The following is a 19,763-nucleotide window of genomic DNA, read 5'->3' on the forward strand; positions in this document are numbered from 1 at the left end:
CAAGTTCCTCACCAATTCACAAAGCAGGAGAAAGCTGCTGACATTTGAGAAAAGCAGAAATTGAGGCACAGGGGAGTTGAGTGATCAGGCTGTTAATATGTAATCCTGGACTAAGCAGGAAAGTACAGCTGGTGTTCAGCCCTCAGAACCATGATACAGAATGAAGATGATTACTGGTTTGATTTGGCATGACTGTTGTAAAAGAAGATTTTCTATTTTACATGGAATATTCCCTGGGTTATGGACTTCTCTAAGTATGATCTAACCCTGCACAAAAGGACTCCATCACATTTCAAGGCTAATCAGGACCAAAATGTTTCCTAGGTTTATTTGTAATGTCAGCCAAGAACAGTTTTGTGCAGAGTAACATCATCCATAAATTAAAAAAAACCCAAACTAAACAACAACCCAACAGTAAGGCTAAAATAAATTTATGTGCTTTTCCCAAAGGATAATAATTGCATACTAATAAGAATGTTTCATTCCAGACATTACCATAGTTTCATACCTGTTAACAGGTTAAAACTAATGTAATGAATGAATGTTTATGCTATAAACATAATTATATATAAATTATAAATTATAAACCTATTTTCCTATAAACCCATAAATTATAAACCTATTTTCCCCCTGATTCCTTTGATTCAACTAAGCAGAATTGCAAAACAAGATTGAGAGGAGTCAGTTACAGCCAGTCTTCCATGTATTTATGATGCCCTGGTGCCTGAACTGCATTATCCCCCTCCAGACCAGGTTTGATGTTTGCCTTTGTGGCAGTGGCTTTTTTAGAAGATGATCTAATGCTGTGCTGGTGGGAAGGGGTCCTGGTGATCCCTGATGGTTGGTGGAGATAAAGTTACCTAAGCTGCTCACTGTTGTTACAGATGGCACAACTCTTCATCCTCCTGACAGACCTAAACCTAATCAGCTTCACCTAATGACAGATTTAAACTCTTATAACTTATTGCCTTTCCCAGCTGAGTCTCCACTATTTATATTCATGCTCTCATTTTCCACTCGTTTTCCACAATATCCAGTTTCAGAAGTTGACTCTTAATTTACAGGTGCATTTTTTCATTGGCATTTCATCATCACTAAGGAATATGCCAGTTGCAGGCTTTACAGTACCTTAATCTCAGGTTTGGTTTGGGGAGGGTTCCCTGGAGACCAGGCTCACAAAATCATTGTTATACATAATTATGCACTACACTGGCACTTCTAAGCAGGGATTATAACCTTGAATATATAAAAATTCTGCTTTAAATAGGAAACCATGACAGCATGCAGGCAACCAAGTACCAGTCACCAGTACCTAAACATGGATATTAAGCATATTTCAAGCCAGTGGAATGAGCACAAAATAAGGCCTACAATTGTTTGTCCAGTTTAAAGTTCATATGAATAAAGATTTAGGTTTCTTCTCACATAGGTACCCAAATGTGAGTATTTTGCCCTTGTTTGAGAAAACTCTTAAAGATTACTTGGTAAACTCCTGTGCATCTAGAAAGAAGTAATATTCTTCTCTGAAAAGTGTGATAGCCCATAGATTGGGCTCTTAAAAACTCTTCATACTTCATATGTAAGAATAGAACTTGCCACAAAATGATAATATGTAATATAAGAGTAAAATATTATAATGTAATAATGTAATATGCAATATGAGAGTACAATATATTAGTGCAAAAGGCTCAAGCATAATTCCTGAAACTCTTGAAATCTTTTTACCAGTAGAAATGGTTTAATAGTGCCATGACTGAAATATTTGTTTTGGGCTGGTGAGTCTTCAGGCAGGAACTAAATATTGCATATAGGACAATTAAGAAATGTTAAGGCTTGTTTATTAGAATTCAAGAATATTTCCATGATCAGTGCTCCTGACACATTTCACCCCTTGGTGTGAGCATTGTGTGATTTAAGAGTCTATCAGAGAAACTGAAAAAAAACCACTTTAGGCCATGAATTTAAACCTCCTGCCCCTTGCATCATGCAGAGATTTTCATATGGGTTCAATAAAAATGTGTAATGCTCCAAAAGTGTGGCTAAAATCAGGTCTTTCTCATCAAGAAAGTGGTTAAGTGTAATTTTCAGTTTACAGTTGTAAGTTGCATGGAAACTGTGAGTAACAGCAAAAAGAAAAAGTAAAAAGCATGCAACTGAGCACAACAGATTCTAACAATGACTGTATTTTCAATAGTGTCAATATGCTGTAGATATAAAACACAGACACAGAAGCACAGGCAACAGATCCCACTGCTGTTAGAACTGACAGCTTTGCATAATGGAGCACACACATCCCCCTGAAGTGCTGGAGAATAAAAACACACATTAAAATATGGGCAGATGAGGTCAAAACCTGCAGGTTTATGAAGCTGTGCTGTGAAAACTGGGACTTTGATACTCATGAACAGCTTCTTTGTACTTTTCCCCCCCTTCCCTTACGGCAGCAGTTGTGTTTCTGCCTTCAACCAGGAGTTGCTCACGATGTCAGTTTGTCAACACCAAAAATTGTTGGTGCTTCAGAAGATCTAGGAGGATCCTCTCTGCCTTTTTTGGAGGGCTTGTGAAAATCTGACAGTGAGCCCTCAGTGCACAGAAATGGTGCTGCTGACACTTCACAGAATCACAGAAAACAGAGCTGAGGAACAAATCCTTCCCTATTTTTGCATCTCCCCCAAAGAGGTATTTTTTTACAAGTCTGTTGGAGGAAACACATTTTGGGATGGGACAAAATGTTCTGAAATAATATTTACCAAAGAATTCCTTTGTCTCAGTTTGTCAATTCCTCAGATCTACTCTGCAGAAACATCTATAGTGTTGGTTCACTGAAAAAGTTTTCTGGTTTATTTCATTGTTTCTAGGGAGATTATCTCATCATCCTGCTTTCTTACTCACAGTTCTACTGCTCATGTTCCCTTCTAAAATATTCCTGTAGAAAATATGACAGCTGTTCATATCAAAACAAAAACATTAGCACTATATTAACCACAGTATGTTTTGGTAGCAGAAAAAAACTGTTTTTACCCAGTCAGGTTGCCATGAAGCTGCAAATCTTTTCTGATTACTTATACTCAGAAAAGCAGATTTCATCTAGGTAATAAAATAAATCATTCTTACCTTTTATTTATGCACAGACCCATTAAAGTCCTACAAAGCTCCCTGCAGCACACTACTGTTTACACATGAAGCAAATAAATATAAATATCTGAATCCATTTGCAGGTACTCAGAGCTGGCTGAAGCTTGGGTTTGACCAAGAATAAAGAGGGCTGGCTGGATCTTATGCTTGCTGGGAAAGCAGGGAAGTAAATGAGTCTGTCAAGTCCTAACTAGCATTTAATGACAAATTTAATTTGGCAAGAAGATATAGTTCAGTATTTTGTCAAGCTTGCTGAGGCTTGTATATTCTCTATATGGATCTTGACCAACTGCTGTATTTTCATAGGATCCTGCATTAAAGAACTTCTAATGAAAACATACAAAACTTCAATCAAACTTTGTTTCACTATGTGATTTTTGGTACTTAGAAAAGGATTATGTCAAGAAAAATAAAAACTATAATCTCTGATGGCTCAACTCTTATCCTGGCTGTCAGCAGCGCAGCTCTTCAAACCATTAGTTTCTGCAATTAAATGTGGAACCAATTAACTGCACTTAAGCCATTCATTTAGCATTAAGCCTAGGCCATAGAAGTAGGGTAAAATGTTACTCTTTTCACACTTGTAATGGACTTTACTGATAAAACCCCAACTTTACAGATAAAACCCAACTACAATGTAACCCAGGTCAGCTCAGAGTGGCTTTTGCCCAGACTGGGTTGCCTCCCACAGATTGTTACATTGCTGGATGAAAACACCCCGTAGGAAATTCATGCATGTGCAAAGTGCCCTCTGATCTCCTTAGGCCAGGACAGCCCGGCCTGTCATTGTCACAGGACTCTGCCTTAGAGATGGGAAAATGACTGGATGTGATGCAGATGCAGATGGAGATGTCAGGTTACTTAAAACTAAGCCTAAGGTCATCCATCCATAGGCCCATCTGCCTTTTCTGGTCAACTACCAGCATTTTTCCTGTCCAAAATCCTTACAAAATAAGATTTATAGGTTCTAAGTATTAGCATTGAATTAAAACTTGAATCTATAGGAAAAACATTTTGGCATGAAGGGACAGATTTTTTTTAACTCCTATATGTATATTGCAGGTTTCTAATTCACCTTTTGGGCTGTGTAAAGGGAAAATAGTCTGCTCCTAAGTTGTTAGCAGCTTGATCTTAAATAGTTGGATAATGAAGACAAAATTCAAGCTATAAGCACTCTATTTTGAGAGATTTTGTGGGAAATATCTGCTTTACAATACAGATAGAAGCATGCCTGCCATTGTCATCCTTTGCCTGCCAATAAGATTGTTAGTTTTGCCTGAAGATAACCCCATTTTGTTGAGCTTGAAAAACATTTTCCAAAACATTATGATAATGTAATTTATTGCTGTTCAGTAATAAAATCCTGAAATAACTGAAGTGGCCATGGACTTAGACACTGACAACAGATTTCAATGTCATGTCATCAACGTTAAAAACAGTAAAAATTAAATTTTTGCTCATCTTATTTTGATTTAATTGGTTCTCCTTAGTGGGTAAGACTGGAACTGACTTCAACTACCTGAAAATCTCTTAAGTTTTGGGTCACCAAAGGCAATATTGTACCTACAACTGCTCAGTGTTGTGTTTTACAGCCTGAAACAACCTTTACTATGCATGAAAGACAAAACATCATAGACAGTTCCCACTTCAGAACATCATCAAACATCTGCATAATCTGTCTAGTGAGCAGCCAGCTCATTTCAGCCCTGAAATTCTGCATGAGAAACACACATTCTTGTTGTTACATGGCAATTTCAAAACAACAAGCAATCCTTTCTGACACAAATCCTCAGAACTGTTTCTGCAAAAAAAGAAGAACAAGTGGAAGGGAGCCACATTTAACAGCTCCAGCATTTGCAAATAGTTATGACAGTCTGTAATGTTGTAACTTGTTTTTAAAACAGCTATTTTAGGACATGCACATTTAATGATCAGTCTCTTGGTCTTAGAGAGATACTGACTAAACAAGACATCATCCTGTAGACACACTATATAGGGTATGGGATTGTAAAACAAGTTATACAAGAGATCATGAAACTATAGAACCTCAAAGGAGACACTCTTTTTTTCTGGTAGAGAGAAAAAAAAATTCTTTTACTTGTCAGACACTCCCTTTGCCTTTTTGTAATGTCTAAAACATAATTAGTAAACTGTTTTGAGTCTAGACATTTTTAAATTTAAAGAACTAATGAAAAATTACTTACCCAATTTTCCTCTAGACTAAAAATGAAAATGCACCACTCTGTCCCTGATTTTTATAACCTTCTGCACTCCTTCCCTCCTGGCTGGTGTGTGGATCCCCTTTCTCCCTGGATCACATGAAAGTGTTCTATTAATGTGAATTGGCTGATGTTTGAGAACACTATGCTGGAGAGCTATGAAGTGTAAGGAATCTGACCCAGGGAGCTGTGGGGCTCTGACACATCAGTTCTGCACAGGAATTCTCAGTTGCTGGATGGGAATGACAAGGGACAGGTCCTGTGCACTGGGTGCAGCACGTTGGCACTGTGTTGTTGTTGTTGGGATATGGATTTTTTAATGCAGGGAGACAAGTTCCATGTTAAACCAATGTAACTGGGATTCTACTCTCTGGCTTTTTACTCCAGCACTGTCACTTCCAAGTATCAGGCTGTCCCTTTCACCTGACCTCACAAGCAAAGGTTGGGAAAATTCATCAATCTGGCATGTGACAAATGTAAATAACAACAGCACTGCTGAAAGTGACAGCTGCCTTAAGGAAACCATGGCAAGGCAGCACTGCTCTGCCTATTTCCTTGGAATCCTTGTGGAGCTCAGGATAAACACTGAAAGCCTAGCAATGCTAGCAGATTACCTGGCAGGATGGAGAGAAGGAAAAAAGAAGTCTTCTGCCCCCGTTGCATCCTTCATCCTTGGCCTGTGTGCAGTTTTCCCTTGCCCGCGTGGGCAGGAGAGAGGGAATGCAGCTTTGTCCTTTCCCTGGTGGGATGAGATGGAGCTCTCAGCACTGCTTTGCACAGGGTGGTTGGAGATGGAGCGTGAGATGTGAGAGCCTTTCAGGGAAACAGCCCCTGCCACCTCAGCACAGAGCTGCCTCAGCCATACACCCCAAAGCAATGGCACTGCAATGGGAAACCCACACCAATCACAGCAATGTCCTGTAGGCAGAGCATGTTTTCACTTACATGGCACTTTTATAAATCCTCCCTTGGAATACACTGCTCCAGAAAGGAAAGAAAAACCCATTGCTTTCCTAATAGGTTGTGAATTACAGGCCTTTAAAGTCATAAATATAAATATGTCCACACCAGCACAAGATATGATGGGATAGGATTAAACCTATCCCAGAAGTGCTTAGGCTTAAGTCAGTTGTTTGCATGGTATTGGCAAGGTCCAAGAGGTGATAATTTCTACAGATTACTATAAGAAATAATGAATTTATGAATTTTCTGTGAATACAGAAATGATTAGCATATTAAAATTTTTATGTCCAAAAAGTTGCCGTGCAGTTATGCAAAATATGTGCACAAATCTTTATAACACTTATTGGCTTTCTGCTTTTGCAAAAATCTGACATTGTTCCACATTTGCTTTTAATTTGTTTATTCCCCCATTCAACATGTTCTGGATGGACCACCAAGGCTGCAGCAGTCTGGCTATTCTCCACTCTGAGGCACCACTGATGTATGCATATATTTCCTACTCCTTCTTGCAAAGATTTTATTTTATTTTATTTTATTTTATTTTATTTTATTTTATTTTATTTTATTTTATTTTATTTTATTTTATTTTATTTTATTTTATTTTATTTTATTTTATTTTATTTTTCTACATTGCTGTTTGATTGTAGGGAAAAAGTGGAAGGTTTTCAGCATTTTGGTCTCCAGCACCATGATTTCCACATGTTGTAGCGGTGACCTGGTGTCAATCTTTCACTTAATGAAACCTTCCAAGTCCATAAAAAGAAAGGGTTCCTGGTGCCAATGAGGGTTTGATCCTAACAGGATTTTTTCCTTGACATCTCACCAAACTGGGACTATATTTTTTCATAGTTCTATTAATAATTGTTCTTTCATGTGTCTCTGAAAATACCTCCTTAGACTGGCACAATGTATATGGTGATGTGATGGGCTGTAACCTAATCCACACTGCTGAGGGAATATCTGGTGCCAGATTTTCACCTCCCACAGGATTATCTGTAAATACAGAAATAAAAGCTGCTGCAAGAACCAAGTATACTAAGTCACACTTCTGCATTACTAAAACAATTTTTTAAAATTACCTACACTCATTAAAAGTTTTCCCTCATCTGTGTGTGTTTGCTTGCAGAGCTGGCAGCTGAATGCCAAATATCTCAGATGTTTTATTTCTGATGTTTTCAATCCTGTGCTGCCATGTTTTTAGACAACTAATTTCTTGCTTTATCTCTTCATCCTGAACAGGAGCATTTATTTTGGGGTATTCAAGGGAAATGCAAAAAGGTTTATGCTTTAAAATCATAAGCAACACTCCTGGGGGTGACTAAAAGGTCTCATTTAAAGACAAATCTTTTTCCATTAATGGCTGGGAACATCTGCTAGCAAATCAGGGATACTCGGATCAGGAGGGCAATGTCCAGAACTGCACAAGTGAATAGATTTGATAGTAAATGAAACAGTGGTGGATCCACATTTTAGGGGCTCTAGATAAGAGCACCATTGTGCTGGGTAGTTCCCAAGCTGAGGTGCACTGTGAATCCCTCTTGTAATTCACTGCTCAGCACCATAAAAAAACCACATTATTGCTCTCTATTTGGTGACAATGGAAACTGACCTTTGCTTGCTGAAATACACTATCTGTATGATCATGTTATATAAAAATTATACAGTTTTACATGAAATTCGGTTGGAGATCTGCTGCTAAATGCCAGAAACTCTACATTCATTTCTGCTCCCTGAGAGGAGCAAAAGAGGGAATGATGAAAACTGCACACAATGAAACTCTCCTGCTACATCTGAAATGTTTATTTTAGGATTCCTCTACGTGTCTCTTCTGACTTCAATGAGAACAAGGTTTTATGTATATGCATGAATGAGAACTGAATGAACATCAGACAAAAAATAGTGTTGTGTGTAAAGGCAACTGGAAAATCTTGCAGTCAGCTGCATGTAGGACACTTTTTTCACTTACTATTTTCACTGCTGACAGCAACAATTGACATAGATACACAGTAATAGCTAGGAAAGCACACATCTGCTCATCTGGAGAAGCAGAACTCAAAACAAAAACACAGGGCAATGTATTGCAATATTGTGGAATGTTGAGTTCTTATTAAGCATAGTGAGAAGACAGTAAAAAATTGTAATTCACATTTGCTAAGCCTGTATTTGCATCCTGAATATTTTTTACCATGTGTTTATGTACTGCAGTGTACAGTGGGCCCTGGTCTTTTTTGGATCCTCTCTTGAGCCTTTCTGTGTCAGCATCTGAAAGCAAATTACTCATATTGAATTTGCAATGCAAATTTGAAAGCGTTCTACAAGTCACACAAAGAATAGAAAATGGTTCAAGAGCTCAAATATAATTTATTAATATTAATCTGAAGTATTACATATTTTAAACATATATTTTGAAAGGTAGCTTGTGCATAGTTGCAGTCTGTAGTCCAGCTGAAGTACTGGTTTGGGCAAACTGAAGTAGATCCATGTCTATATACTGAGTCAAGCTGATCTATGAAGATGTTTAAAAAAATACTCCCAAAAATACCTTAAAACCTCCGCCACAATAATTAGAACAACATAATAGTATTAATCAACAATGAAGGGCTAAGTGTTATGATTTCCATTTTGCAGGGACCATTTGCAGGAAAGTGGTGATCCCTCTGTTCTCAGCATTATACCTCAAGAGGTACATTCAGTGTTGGGCCCTTCACTATAGAAAGGACATGGAGGTGCTGGAGAATTTCCAGAGAGCTCTTCTGAGGAATGGATGAGGCAGCTGGGAGTTTTCAGGCTCAATAAAAGGATGCTCGGGGGCCTTCATCGCTGTCCTCATCGCTGACCTGCAGGAGGGTGCAGCGAGGTGCGACCAGTCTCTGCTGGGCCTGCAGTGAGACAACCAGAGGAAATGGCTTTAAACTGAGACAGGGATATTCTGATTAGATATCAAAAATTTGTTTTCACTGTTTAGGTGCTCAGGCATTAGGAATAGGTTCCCAGGGAGGTGGTGGAGTCCCCATCCCTGCAGGTGTTCCGGAGGAGCTGGGTGATGTGCTTTAGGGGTTACAGCGACAGTGCCGGGTAGGCAGCTGGACTGGATAATCTTGAAGGTCACTGCCAACCCTGATAATTCCACGATTTTAATCAGATGGTCCTTAAAGTCCCTTCCAACCCAAACCATTCTATGACCCTATAATTTATTTCATTTGCCTGAGCACAGATCCCTGCTCGGCGACTAACGCAGGCGTTTCCATGGACCCATCCCTGTATTAGAGGCGCTGGGACAATCGTAGCGCTCCTTTCCCCCGCTCCCCTCAGAAGTTGCTTCCTTCCTCTCTCGCTTTCCCCCGCTCCCCTCAGAAGTTGCTTCCTTTCTCTCTCGCTTTCACCCGCTCCCCTCAGAGCGGGCTGTCCCCGCCTCCCTCCTCACGGCCCGCGGTTCTCCGCGCCCGCAGCGCCCTCCCGAGGCGCCGCTGGAGCCGCGCCCGCAGCGGAGCGGCCTCGGCGGCCCCGCCCACGCCCGGCTTCATGCACCGCCCGCCGCCGCTCACAGCGCCCGGCCCCCGGCAGCGACCGGAACTCCGGCGAAGGAAGTAAACGGCAAAGGAACGCTGAGGCATCGGTAACCGCCCCTACGGCGAGTCAGAAAGGCCCAACTCTGTTTGCCGCGGGACAGGCGGCGCAGAACCGGGGCGACAAACAGCGCCGAGATGGAAGATCGCGATCAGAGCGCAGCGGCTCAGCGACCACCGGCGGCGCCCGCAGACCCCTCCGCCAAGACCCTCTGAAGCGAATTGCGCAGGCTCGACTCGGTGCGTGAAGCCCGGCAGACACGCGGGCCGGCGTCACCCCGGCGGCATCCCGCGGTTCGCGGTGACAGCTCCGCGGCCGCCATGTCGCACACCGGCAGCAGCGGCGACTCCTCGCCGGACTTGCGCCGCCGCCGCTCGCGCCGGCCGCACGCGCAGGAGGACACGGCGGAGGCGGAGGCGGCAGGCGAGAGGCTCCGGCAGCTCAACATCGGCGAGGGCGACGACAGGGAGCACAACAGGATGATTCGCAGCCAGTATCGGGAGCTCATCTCCACCGTGCAGCGTAAGGAGGCGGCGGGGGCAGCGCCGGGGCTGCGGCTGGGCGGTCCGGGCTGGCGGCCGGGGGGACCTGCGGGGCTGGCGGCCGCTCCTCGGCGTGAGGGGAAACGCCTGGGCGAGGGAGCGTTCCTGGCAACTCCGCTTCCTCGGGCTAACGACGCTCTGGGTTTGGACTTAGATCGAAATTTGACTCTCGAGGAAGCAGGGAATCGCAAATCATGGATTGGCTGGAAGGGACCTTACCGGTATTCTCGTTCAGGCATTGGCAGGGACGCCTTCCGCTGTCCCAGGCCGCTCCAAGCCCTGTCCAGCCGGGCCTTGGACACTTCCAGGGATCCTGGGGCAGCTACACCTGCTCTGGGCACTCTGTGGATACACCCTGTATCTAAACGTTTTCCAGCGTGAGGCCGTTCTCCCCTGTCCTGTGCAAAGTCCCTCTCCTGCATCCCCTGGGATAGCGAGGTTACGAGGGATTCACTGCATTAACTCACATGCGGTGCCTGCGCTGGTGCAGGAGAACTTTAGAGATGCGGCGAAATCCTTTAATTTCACTTTCGTGATGTCTGAGCTTTAGTTTGAAACTGCAGGTATCATTATGTGCCTGGATCAGAAAGATATTCTTGGGACTTCCAAAAAATGCTCTGTAGTTTTTAGCATTTCTCCAGACAGGTATGTGAGTCCTTCTCCTATGTGCATTTGAGTGAGTTGTGCATTTTTCTTTACAAAAATGTGGCCGTGGTTGTGTCAGTAGCACTGCCAAGTTCAGCAACATGTGGGATTAGTTGTTTAGTAAATACCTGATAAATTTGTTCACTTGTTTTACAAGAGGCTGCAGTGCAGTTTTTGGGTGATCAGCCTGTTTATAGAAGTGACCAAGCATACAGTTTTAGAGACTGGTTAGTTTTTTTCTTGGAAATTCCACTAATTTCCCCAAGTCAAGCCTGTTTTGCCAGTGAGGTAATTGTTGAGTGATCTCTCCCTTATCTAGACCCATGAGCTTTTTGTTCTCTTTTCTCTCCTTGGCCCAGTTGAGGAGTGATGAAGCTTTGGTGGGCACCTGGCCTCCAGTCAGCATCAAACAAGTGCAGTGTTTCTCAGTGCTTCTGTGTTTAAGTAATTCAGGATTTCCTTTGTGTCTTTTCCCACAGAAAATCGAGAATCCATGCTCAATTCAAAAAGCAACAGGCTGACAGAAGCTTTGGAAGAAGCCAATAGACTTTTTGATGGAGGTAAAACAAATTCTGTGATCTTTCATTGATGTGTTTGGCCAAGTGCGAGGCAATGATGGCTTACAAACAAAAGAGGGCAAGAGTGAGGTCCAAATACTTAATCAGAATTTTTATATAATTGAAATAGAAATGTTAAGTTGAAGATTGGTTGAGTAAGTTGATGTGAGAAAATAAATGTCATTACAGTTTATTTGCTCTTAGAAATAACTCCTTGCTTTGTTTTGATTCGCTGGAACAGTGTATATCAGTAATACACATACAAAATAGCAGTGCAGAGGGGTTCTTTCACTTGCAGTGGTGGAAAACGTCAATAAAAATGGATTTGTTGTTCAAGATCATCTGTTACTTTTCCATGGTTTGTCATTCTTTCCCCTTTTAAAATATAAATATAAAAATATAAATATAAATATTGTTACGAGGATTATGTGTGTTAGAGGTCATTGCAATAAAAGGATTTCCAAAGCAGTAAAGCCAGGATAGTCCCTGTGCTGAATCTGATAATTCTATTTGTGATAATTTCATATTAATCACCATAAAATCCTTTCTGTGCCAGTTTGCAGGGCACGAGAGGCTGCACTGGATGCCCAGTTCCTTGTCATAGCATCCAATATAGGAAAGGAGAAGGCCAATGAGTTACACTCAGAGATGTCAGCATTTGATTCAACAGCATTTGCAGAAGACTTGGTAAGTTCCAGGCTCTGAATTGGCCAACATTTCTGCTGGAGGTTTGTCCTGTTTGTTACAGAACTATAAAGCCTCAGATTGTCAGGCAGTACTTGGCAGTTCTGGTGGAATTTAATGCTCTTCCTATCAATTTCTTTGATGAACTTTCTGATGACTGTTGTTAATTGTCTTAAACTACCTATTAAGCACTTGTAGTAGGGGAAAATCTGACTTTAAATGCAAACACCTCCCCCATTATCGCACTGCTGCTCCTTTATGATTCTGTCAGTTTGTGCTCTTAGTCTTCTGCTCTTTTTTCAGTCATTCTTCCGTAGTTTCTCAGTAGCTAAGTAGTTTCTTTTATCATGTCCACTGGTTTCTATGTTTTTGGATAGAGTTCTTGAGGCCCTGTGTCACTGACATGAAATGGGACTTTGGGAGACTTGAATGCTTTCAGACTGTTTGTCTCTTTGTACTGGGGGGAAGAGTTGGATCAGAACAGCTTTTAACCAGGCTGTTGGCTTCTTTGCTCCTTGAAAATGCTTCCTTATGTTACAGCAGCTCAACGAGGAATTATGAGTGTTTGCTTAAGTCTATAAAAAACATAAAGTTCAATTAAAATTTTTTCCTGGGTTAGTGTGCAGTGGTGGATGCAGGGATAGGCCAGATAAGGTCTGTGATATTTGAGGGGCTGAGCTTCCTGTGAGTGTGTGGTGTTTAAAAACTGTGAGACATCTGAGCTCTGAAATGCAATATGAGTAATGTTCTGCTACTTCATACATCACTGAAAATGTGTTTTGTTTACCTATGGCTTTCATTGGCTGCCAAACACAAGGGTGAATTTGAGTGTTTATCTGTTTTCATGGTGTCCTCAGGAAAGTCAAAGTTCCTAGGCAGTGGTATCAAATGCTAATTTATCAGGCAAACACCACAATTGTGTCACCATGAATGTATCTACTGCTTTACCTCGAAGTAATTTCTTAATGCAGCTTTTTTTCTCTTGCAGCTGACCTTCATGGGTATAAATCGCACAGAAGTGGAAGAAGCTGATGACTCTGAGGACGTTCCAGGTGATTTTTTACCCAGTCATGCCTGGCAGAAAATGGGGGAAGAAGCACCCAAGTACTTCAGGAGAGCACCCACTTTTCACTACATGTAAGTTTCTTCAAGGAAGTAGTGTGTACTGCAGCTCAAGGTAATGGCCTTGGCTGATTCTTGTCTTTGATGCCCTGGCTTGAAATGAGTTAAACTGAAGTCCCAGCAGAGTGTTGACAAGGTATGAGGCTGTCAACATACTGGAACAACTTTTGGGGCTGGTTCTTTGCAGAAATCTCTAAATGTGATGAAGCTTTAGGTATCAGTCATCACTTTGCATTTTGTTGAGGAGATCCACTGCTCGGTATAAAGATTCCTAAGCATGCAGCATAAACCAGATTTGCATGTGTGCATTTGTTGTGTTGTGTCTGTAGGAAAGGGTTCTTCCTTCCCTCCCTTGTGCTTCCAGTTATCCCAACTCCTCCCCAGTTGCCTTGGAGATTAATGTATTCTTTCTCAAATCCCTCCTCAGTGCCCTGTCCATCACTCAGCGCTCCCACCCTTTTCTCTAGAACTCTCTAGAAACTTCAACTGGAGCATCGAGTGATTGGCTCAGGGGCTGGGGCTCCACCCTCACCCTCAAGTCATCCCCATTAGTGTTCTCCCTAAGTCAATCTTTGTATCCCACTCCCCTCTGAAACCTTATTCATCCAAGGACTGACTCCCCCCTTGTTTCCCTCCCTCCTTATAAGCTGTTGTAACTTCCCGCTCTTTCTCTTGGCTGTCGGTTTCCCCTGGGATCAGTAAACCTGCGTTGGCCACAGCTGGAGAGCACTCTCTTCTCTTTCTGCTGCCTGTAGCCGTAAGCCCAGGCGCGTCCCACCACAAGGTAGCGCTGCTGTCACAGCACGGGGCGTTTGCCTTGGGCGCTGTCCCGAGCCACGGAGACCGGGATAGTGCCCACCTACTGCTAGCGGTGCTGGATAGCTCGCCGGGACGGCCGAGAGGGACGGTATTTCTCCAGCTGGAGCGCTTCATGTGTTCTTTGTGTTCTGGTTAGGATGGGATCCTTCAAGTCTGAGCCTCCTGTACGAAAGCAGCGGATTGAGAGGCAGAAGAAAGCTAGCAGAGGGAAAGCAGAACGGGCAATGCCTGCTCAGGTTTGTTAAGTGTTATCTTTATTAAAAATTACTTTAAAATCTTTGTTTGTTTTGGGTTTTGTAATTATAAACTGTGGATTTGTGACATCCCACCCTGAAGGGGAGGGGAGCATCCAAGATCCTCAGTGGTTGTGCTGTGCTGTGCTTATCTCCAGGAGCCAGAACAAGGATGTTTGTCCCAGAAAAGTGCTGCCCTACCTTCATATGGCTCCTTCTCCAGCTATATCCTGCTGTTTCTCACAGTGTGTGATTACCAGTGCTCCTTGGCTGTTATTGCCAACAGTCCTTCACTGGCTCCACAGCCATCCAGCTGGAGTTGGAGACACACACACCAGCCCCTCTCCTTCTAAGCCTCTACTAAAGGATTCACACTCCATTATTAGGCTTCCTGATTTGTTTTGTGTGGACTGCAGTATTTCATTGAGTGGAAGGAAGTAAAGCAAGATTTACAGACCAATTTCATGTTCAGAAGTAGGGTTTACCAACTGATTTTCAAGTTATAAGCTTACTTGTTCTGTTGCCTGGAAGGAAACAAAAAAGAAGCTTCTTTACATTAGTGTGGTGTCCTTTTTTCTTTAAGAAGTGTCTAACAGGGTGTGGCATTTGCACTAAAATGTGGTTAATGGCAGCCAGCTAATTAGCTCACATAACCACTTTTTTATGTTTCCTTATTCTTTGTGTCATTCATCAGCAGAAAAGCAAAAGTCTGGGAATACTGCAAGAGGCTCACATCTGAAACTGCAAATATAATCTGTGTTGTTACAGGGAAGCCTTGGCTGTGATAATGCCAAGATATAGAGGCAAATGGTTGATTGCTGCCTTTTAAAAGGCAGCCTGCTCAATCCAAATAGTGCTAGAAAGGATTTGTTACAGTTTGTACTGGGAAGAAGAGGAGCTGGAGACTTTGTGGGTTGCTTCTAAATGCTCATCTTCATTAAACTGCCAGACTGTAGCACTGTGTGACCCAGCTCCTCAGAGCTATTGAAAAGTGAGGATACACCTGTACATAGGCTCAAAACATGCAAGCCATGGCCTTTCAGATTGGCATTGTCAGATGGGAATTAAACCTAAATCTCTTCAAAGTTGTCTCATGTTTGCATAAGTGTGTTTGTTATGTTTGCATGTAGGGAGAAAAATTCAATTTTATGTTACATGTTCAAAAGAAGCCCTTTGCATATTCTGGTAATTCTACAACAGTTATTTGAGGTGAATCTCTGTTTCTTTTTCCCAGTTAAAAGAAATGGAGCAGTCTCATCAAGAAGCTACAGAAAAAGAAGTAGAGAGGATCTTGAGAATACTGCAAACTCATTTTGAAAATGATCGTAAGTATGATGAAATTAAGCATTAACTAGGGAAAATTAATGTTCTCTGTCTTCTACAATTTGGAGTGGTAAAACTACAGAGACAAAATGAGATGAAGTCTGCAAGTAGATATCTTTGGTGAAGCACATATACCAACTATGTATTTTTTATGAACACTAATCAGCTGTTGTTTGACTGCAAAGTAAATGTAAATCCTCTCTCCTGATTAAATTCTGCCACTTTTAGATGGTAGTTAAATAGTCAAATATATGGATTTGTGTGGGGGAAATGATGGAAGAAAATAATACACTACATAATCTACTCTGTAGAACATCTGTTACTGCAGGCAGCTGGGAATTCTGGATTATAACTAAATTGAAAAACATCCCTTTAGCTTTTGAAAGGTGCACTGGCTCTCTTAAGTTTGTATTTACATGTGTCAGCTCTGTGTACACCACCTGTTTGTTTATTTGGTTGTTTGAACAAAGGTATTTTTGCATCCCCAGCTAATACACCCATTTCCTTCTTTGATTTTGTGATTGATCCGAACTCGTTTGCACGGACTGTGGAAAATGTGTTTCATGTGTCCTTCCTTGCCAGGGTAAGGCATGTTGTCTTTTTAAAATATCCCTTTAGATACTAGAATTACCTAGAAGTACTGACCTGGGATTTTTTCCTGGCTTTGATATTGAAGAATTAGGATTTAAATAGTAGGAATATGAATTTATTTTCTGCAAGTGAACTGGTAATCAAATTTGGTAATCTTTGATTACTTTGGTAATCAAATTAAAAAGGAAACAGAGTTGACTGACTTTATTTCTTTGCACTGCAGTCAATTTACCAACAAAACAGCAGTGATATTTTTGCAGTCAATATGTTTATCAAAAAAGATTCTGGCTCACATTTTCTGCACATGTAGAAAAATTCTCACAGAGTATGGAAGAGTTACTGAGGCTGTAGAAAACTATGTTAGTGCAAGGTTTTATATTCTTTTTGAATCCAGGGATTTACACTTCAAAACTGTGCTTAGTTTGACTCATAAATAAAATTAATTATGGAAAAAATGAAAACTACATAGATACATTATTATAAAGGGTTAGCTCAAGTATATTTAGAGAATAACAATTATTTTAATAAAGCATAACTTTTATAATCCAGCAGTTACACATTGTTGCTATATGGACTGCCTTCTTTATGCATAAGTGCTGTATTAAACTAGTTTTTTCTTATGTGGTATTCTTTATCAGTATATGTACCTGTTCATGATTATGTAATAAGTAAAAATATGAATTTTCAGTACATTCTCCTAACTGGAAAACTCTTAAGTTATAAAACTTTAAATCCCACTGTTGTTTAGGATGGTCTTGCAAAAATAAAGCTGGATGAAGATGAATTGCCAATAATAGGTAAAATACAGCTTTAAAATATTCTAATTGTAACAACATTACATGTTACATGTTCACAAAGTTTTTAGGTATATTTTTAACTGGGGATATGCAGTGGATGTAATTGAAGGTATGAAGAGATCTATGGGCAACTGAAAGGATTGAATCTTTTCAAATATTAATATATTTAAAAGATCATACAAATTAATTCCATTAATAGAAATCAAAGGTTATTACCTTTCCAGTTATATTTTTGCTAATAAGTAAATGAACATTATTACACTTGGCTGAACAAAGACATCTTTGGGTGTAAGAACTCTCTTGTCTCAGAGTTGGGAAGTGTTGCAGCTTCAAAACAGTTGGAAGGGAAATCCTTCATTGAAGGTTGAATGAAGAATTCATTCTCCATTCTTCATACAAGATTGGCTTTCATTCCCACAGGATATCAGTGGGTTAAGACTTTGGTGGGATATTGTAAGGAATGAAATATTTAGGTCCTCCTGAAAAAAGTTAGTCCTAAGTTTTTAAGATCTGAGACTGAAGGAAATATCTCAAGCAGTACATGGCACAGGTTGCTGATAGAGACTAACTGGGTGGAATGTGTAGGATTGATTGATTGATTTTTGTGAAGCTTTTGTGTGGAAACTGACTTGACAAGTGTAAATCCTGAAAATGCCGTGTTTGGATCAGAGCCTGTCAAGCCCAGCGAGGGAGAGGGAGGGGAGGAGGACAGCACAGCTGCAGCACGGAACCAGGTGGTCATAAGTCTGGACCAGAGAGAATGGAAGGTACCATGGACAGCACTTCATCCTTGGGATCAGTTCTTTTTTATTTAAGCCTCTGAGAGCTGTGCTGGGGAGGGCAGCTGTTCTGTGTGCAGAAACACTGCACTTCACCTTATGCATGCCAGAACAATCACACATCTAAGGGATTTTTGTAGCTGCAGGAAAACTGAGAATTTGAGTTGTGATTCCACCTTTGATTCCTGAAGCCTGGTCAGTTTAAGTGCTTTGAAGCTGTGCACTGGCTTCACTGTTTTATACAAGGCCTGGGGAAATATGGGATCTGTTTCTTCCCTGATGTACAATACTTGTCACTGGAGGCAAAGTTATCCATGCAATTGCCTCACTGTTTGTAATAAATCTTAGACAAAAAGTAGTTTTGAGCACACATACTTCTCCTTTGTCCCTCACTCAGAATGTGCAGCAGAAATGTAGTAATTTGAAATAGTGCTTTAGTATCAGAAACTTTATTACTTGCTTGGTGGTAATTAAATTGAAATAGTTAATCTCTGCTGACTAACACACTGCTGTCATCTCTAACCAGGAGATCATAGAAACATTTCAGATAACAGAAGCTATGATTACCCCTCTTTATCAGAGCACTGAAGAAGAAATGGAGACAGAGTAACTGTTCAAGTAAGTTCTTTTAGCACAACTCAGTAAGCTCCTTATGCACGGGGGAGAACTTCAGGGAATCTGTGTGTGACAAATGCAAAAGAACTGTAAGCAGGGTGATTGTAACACCTGGAATTGCTGTGTTCTTGCCCTCTTCATGAAACAAAATGTCATCTAGCCATGTATGCAATGATTAATTGGGGAAAAAACCCTTTATTTTTGAGTTTGATGGTCAGTTAAGTGATGAGTTATTTTTTGGAACTTTATACTCAGAATGCAGTGTTGGAAAGAATCATAGCTTAGTTTTTCTGTTTGGATTCTTAACTTCCTGACAGCTGATGTTGTTAATAAAGTAGTGTGAAGAAGGACTTAGAGGGAACCAGGCTGTCTTTCCCTTCTGCTTCCATAAAATTCTTCCAGTGATTGGACTGAAGTCCTGTCACAGTTGTTTGGTCAATTCCAGATCCTAATGCATATTATCTTACTGCCTGCTCTTTTTTGTTTTTCTTTCCCCTTAGGTGCCTTAAAGAAAATACTTCAGGACATTTCTTCCAACAACTGTTTTATATGTATATGTTGTAAAATTAAATATATTTTTTTTCTGGAACATCTCAATGCTTTATATGAGCTGCTTTGTTTTAAACCATGGAATGGGTTGGGTCAGAAGGGACCTTAAATCCCACTTAGTGTCACCCCAGCCATGGCAGGGACACCTTCCGCTATCCCAGGCTGCTCCAAGCCCTGTCCAGCCTGGCCTTGGACACTTTGAGGGACCCAGGGGCAGCCACAGCTGCTCTGGGCAACCTGAGGAAGTCTGGACTTGTGACAGAGTTATTGATGTATTATGGCTCAGTTTGCTACTTCATATGAAGTTTACTGTCACTCATGAAAAAGGTAAAAAGCAAACACTGTCCCTTCTTCCCTCTCTTGTCCCACCCCAGCAGCAGCAAGTGCAATTCACATGGTTAAACATCCCTGCTGGGATAATCTTGCTATCCTGTATGATTTTGGGTGCTGCAGGAGAATGGATACTGCCCTGCTGTTCTTGCTACTCTGGAAATAAAGGTTTGAGTTTGGAAATCCGGTCGCAGTTACAGATAGCAGTTCCCCCTTCCTTCATTCCAAACTCCTCCTGTATTTGTTTGGTACTTTGGGCATTGGGCAGGCCAGCTCTATAGGGCCAGAACATT

The 19,763-nt window shown here is 41.2% G+C and overlaps 2 protein-coding genes across 7 annotated transcripts in view; one reads left to right on the forward strand and one right to left on the reverse strand.

Annotated features, from left to right (window-relative positions):
- TACC2 (transforming acidic coiled-coil containing protein 2) overlaps positions 1-5,477 on the reverse strand; it is a 129,312-nt gene extending 123,835 nt beyond the window's left edge. For 5 of the 6 annotated variants that reach the window (XM_063163073.1, XM_063163072.1, XM_063163057.1 and 2 more), the window contains exon 1: positions 5,340-5,477. The gene's annotated coding sequence lies outside the window, so the exon portion shown is untranslated. Of the gene's footprint in view, positions 1-3,114; positions 3,261-5,339 lie in introns of those variants that run through there. The other variant, XM_063163056.1, reaches the window with a different exon arrangement.
- A 4,411-nt stretch (positions 5,478-9,888) lies between these two features.
- On the forward strand, positions 9,889-19,184 carry NSMCE4A (NSE4 homolog A, SMC5-SMC6 complex component). The gene is made up of 11 exons (XM_063163077.1): positions 9,889-10,406; positions 11,551-11,631; positions 12,185-12,315; positions 13,301-13,449; positions 14,390-14,489; positions 15,721-15,811; positions 16,298-16,392; positions 17,149-17,197; positions 17,867-17,964; positions 18,503-18,594; positions 19,092-19,184. Exons 1-10 carry the CDS (start codon positions 10,205-10,207, stop codon positions 18,584-18,586), a joined length of 1,080 nt encoding a protein of 359 aa, XP_063019147.1. The 5' UTR covers positions 9,889-10,204; the 3' UTR covers positions 18,587-18,594; positions 19,092-19,184.
- The last annotated feature ends 579 nt before the right edge of the window (positions 19,185-19,763 follow it).

Source organism: Melospiza melodia, chromosome 9, assembly GCF_035770615.1.
Source record: "Melospiza melodia melodia isolate bMelMel2 chromosome 9, bMelMel2.pri, whole genome shotgun sequence".
Classification (NCBI taxonomy): domain Eukaryota; kingdom Metazoa; phylum Chordata; class Aves; order Passeriformes; family Passerellidae; genus Melospiza; species Melospiza melodia.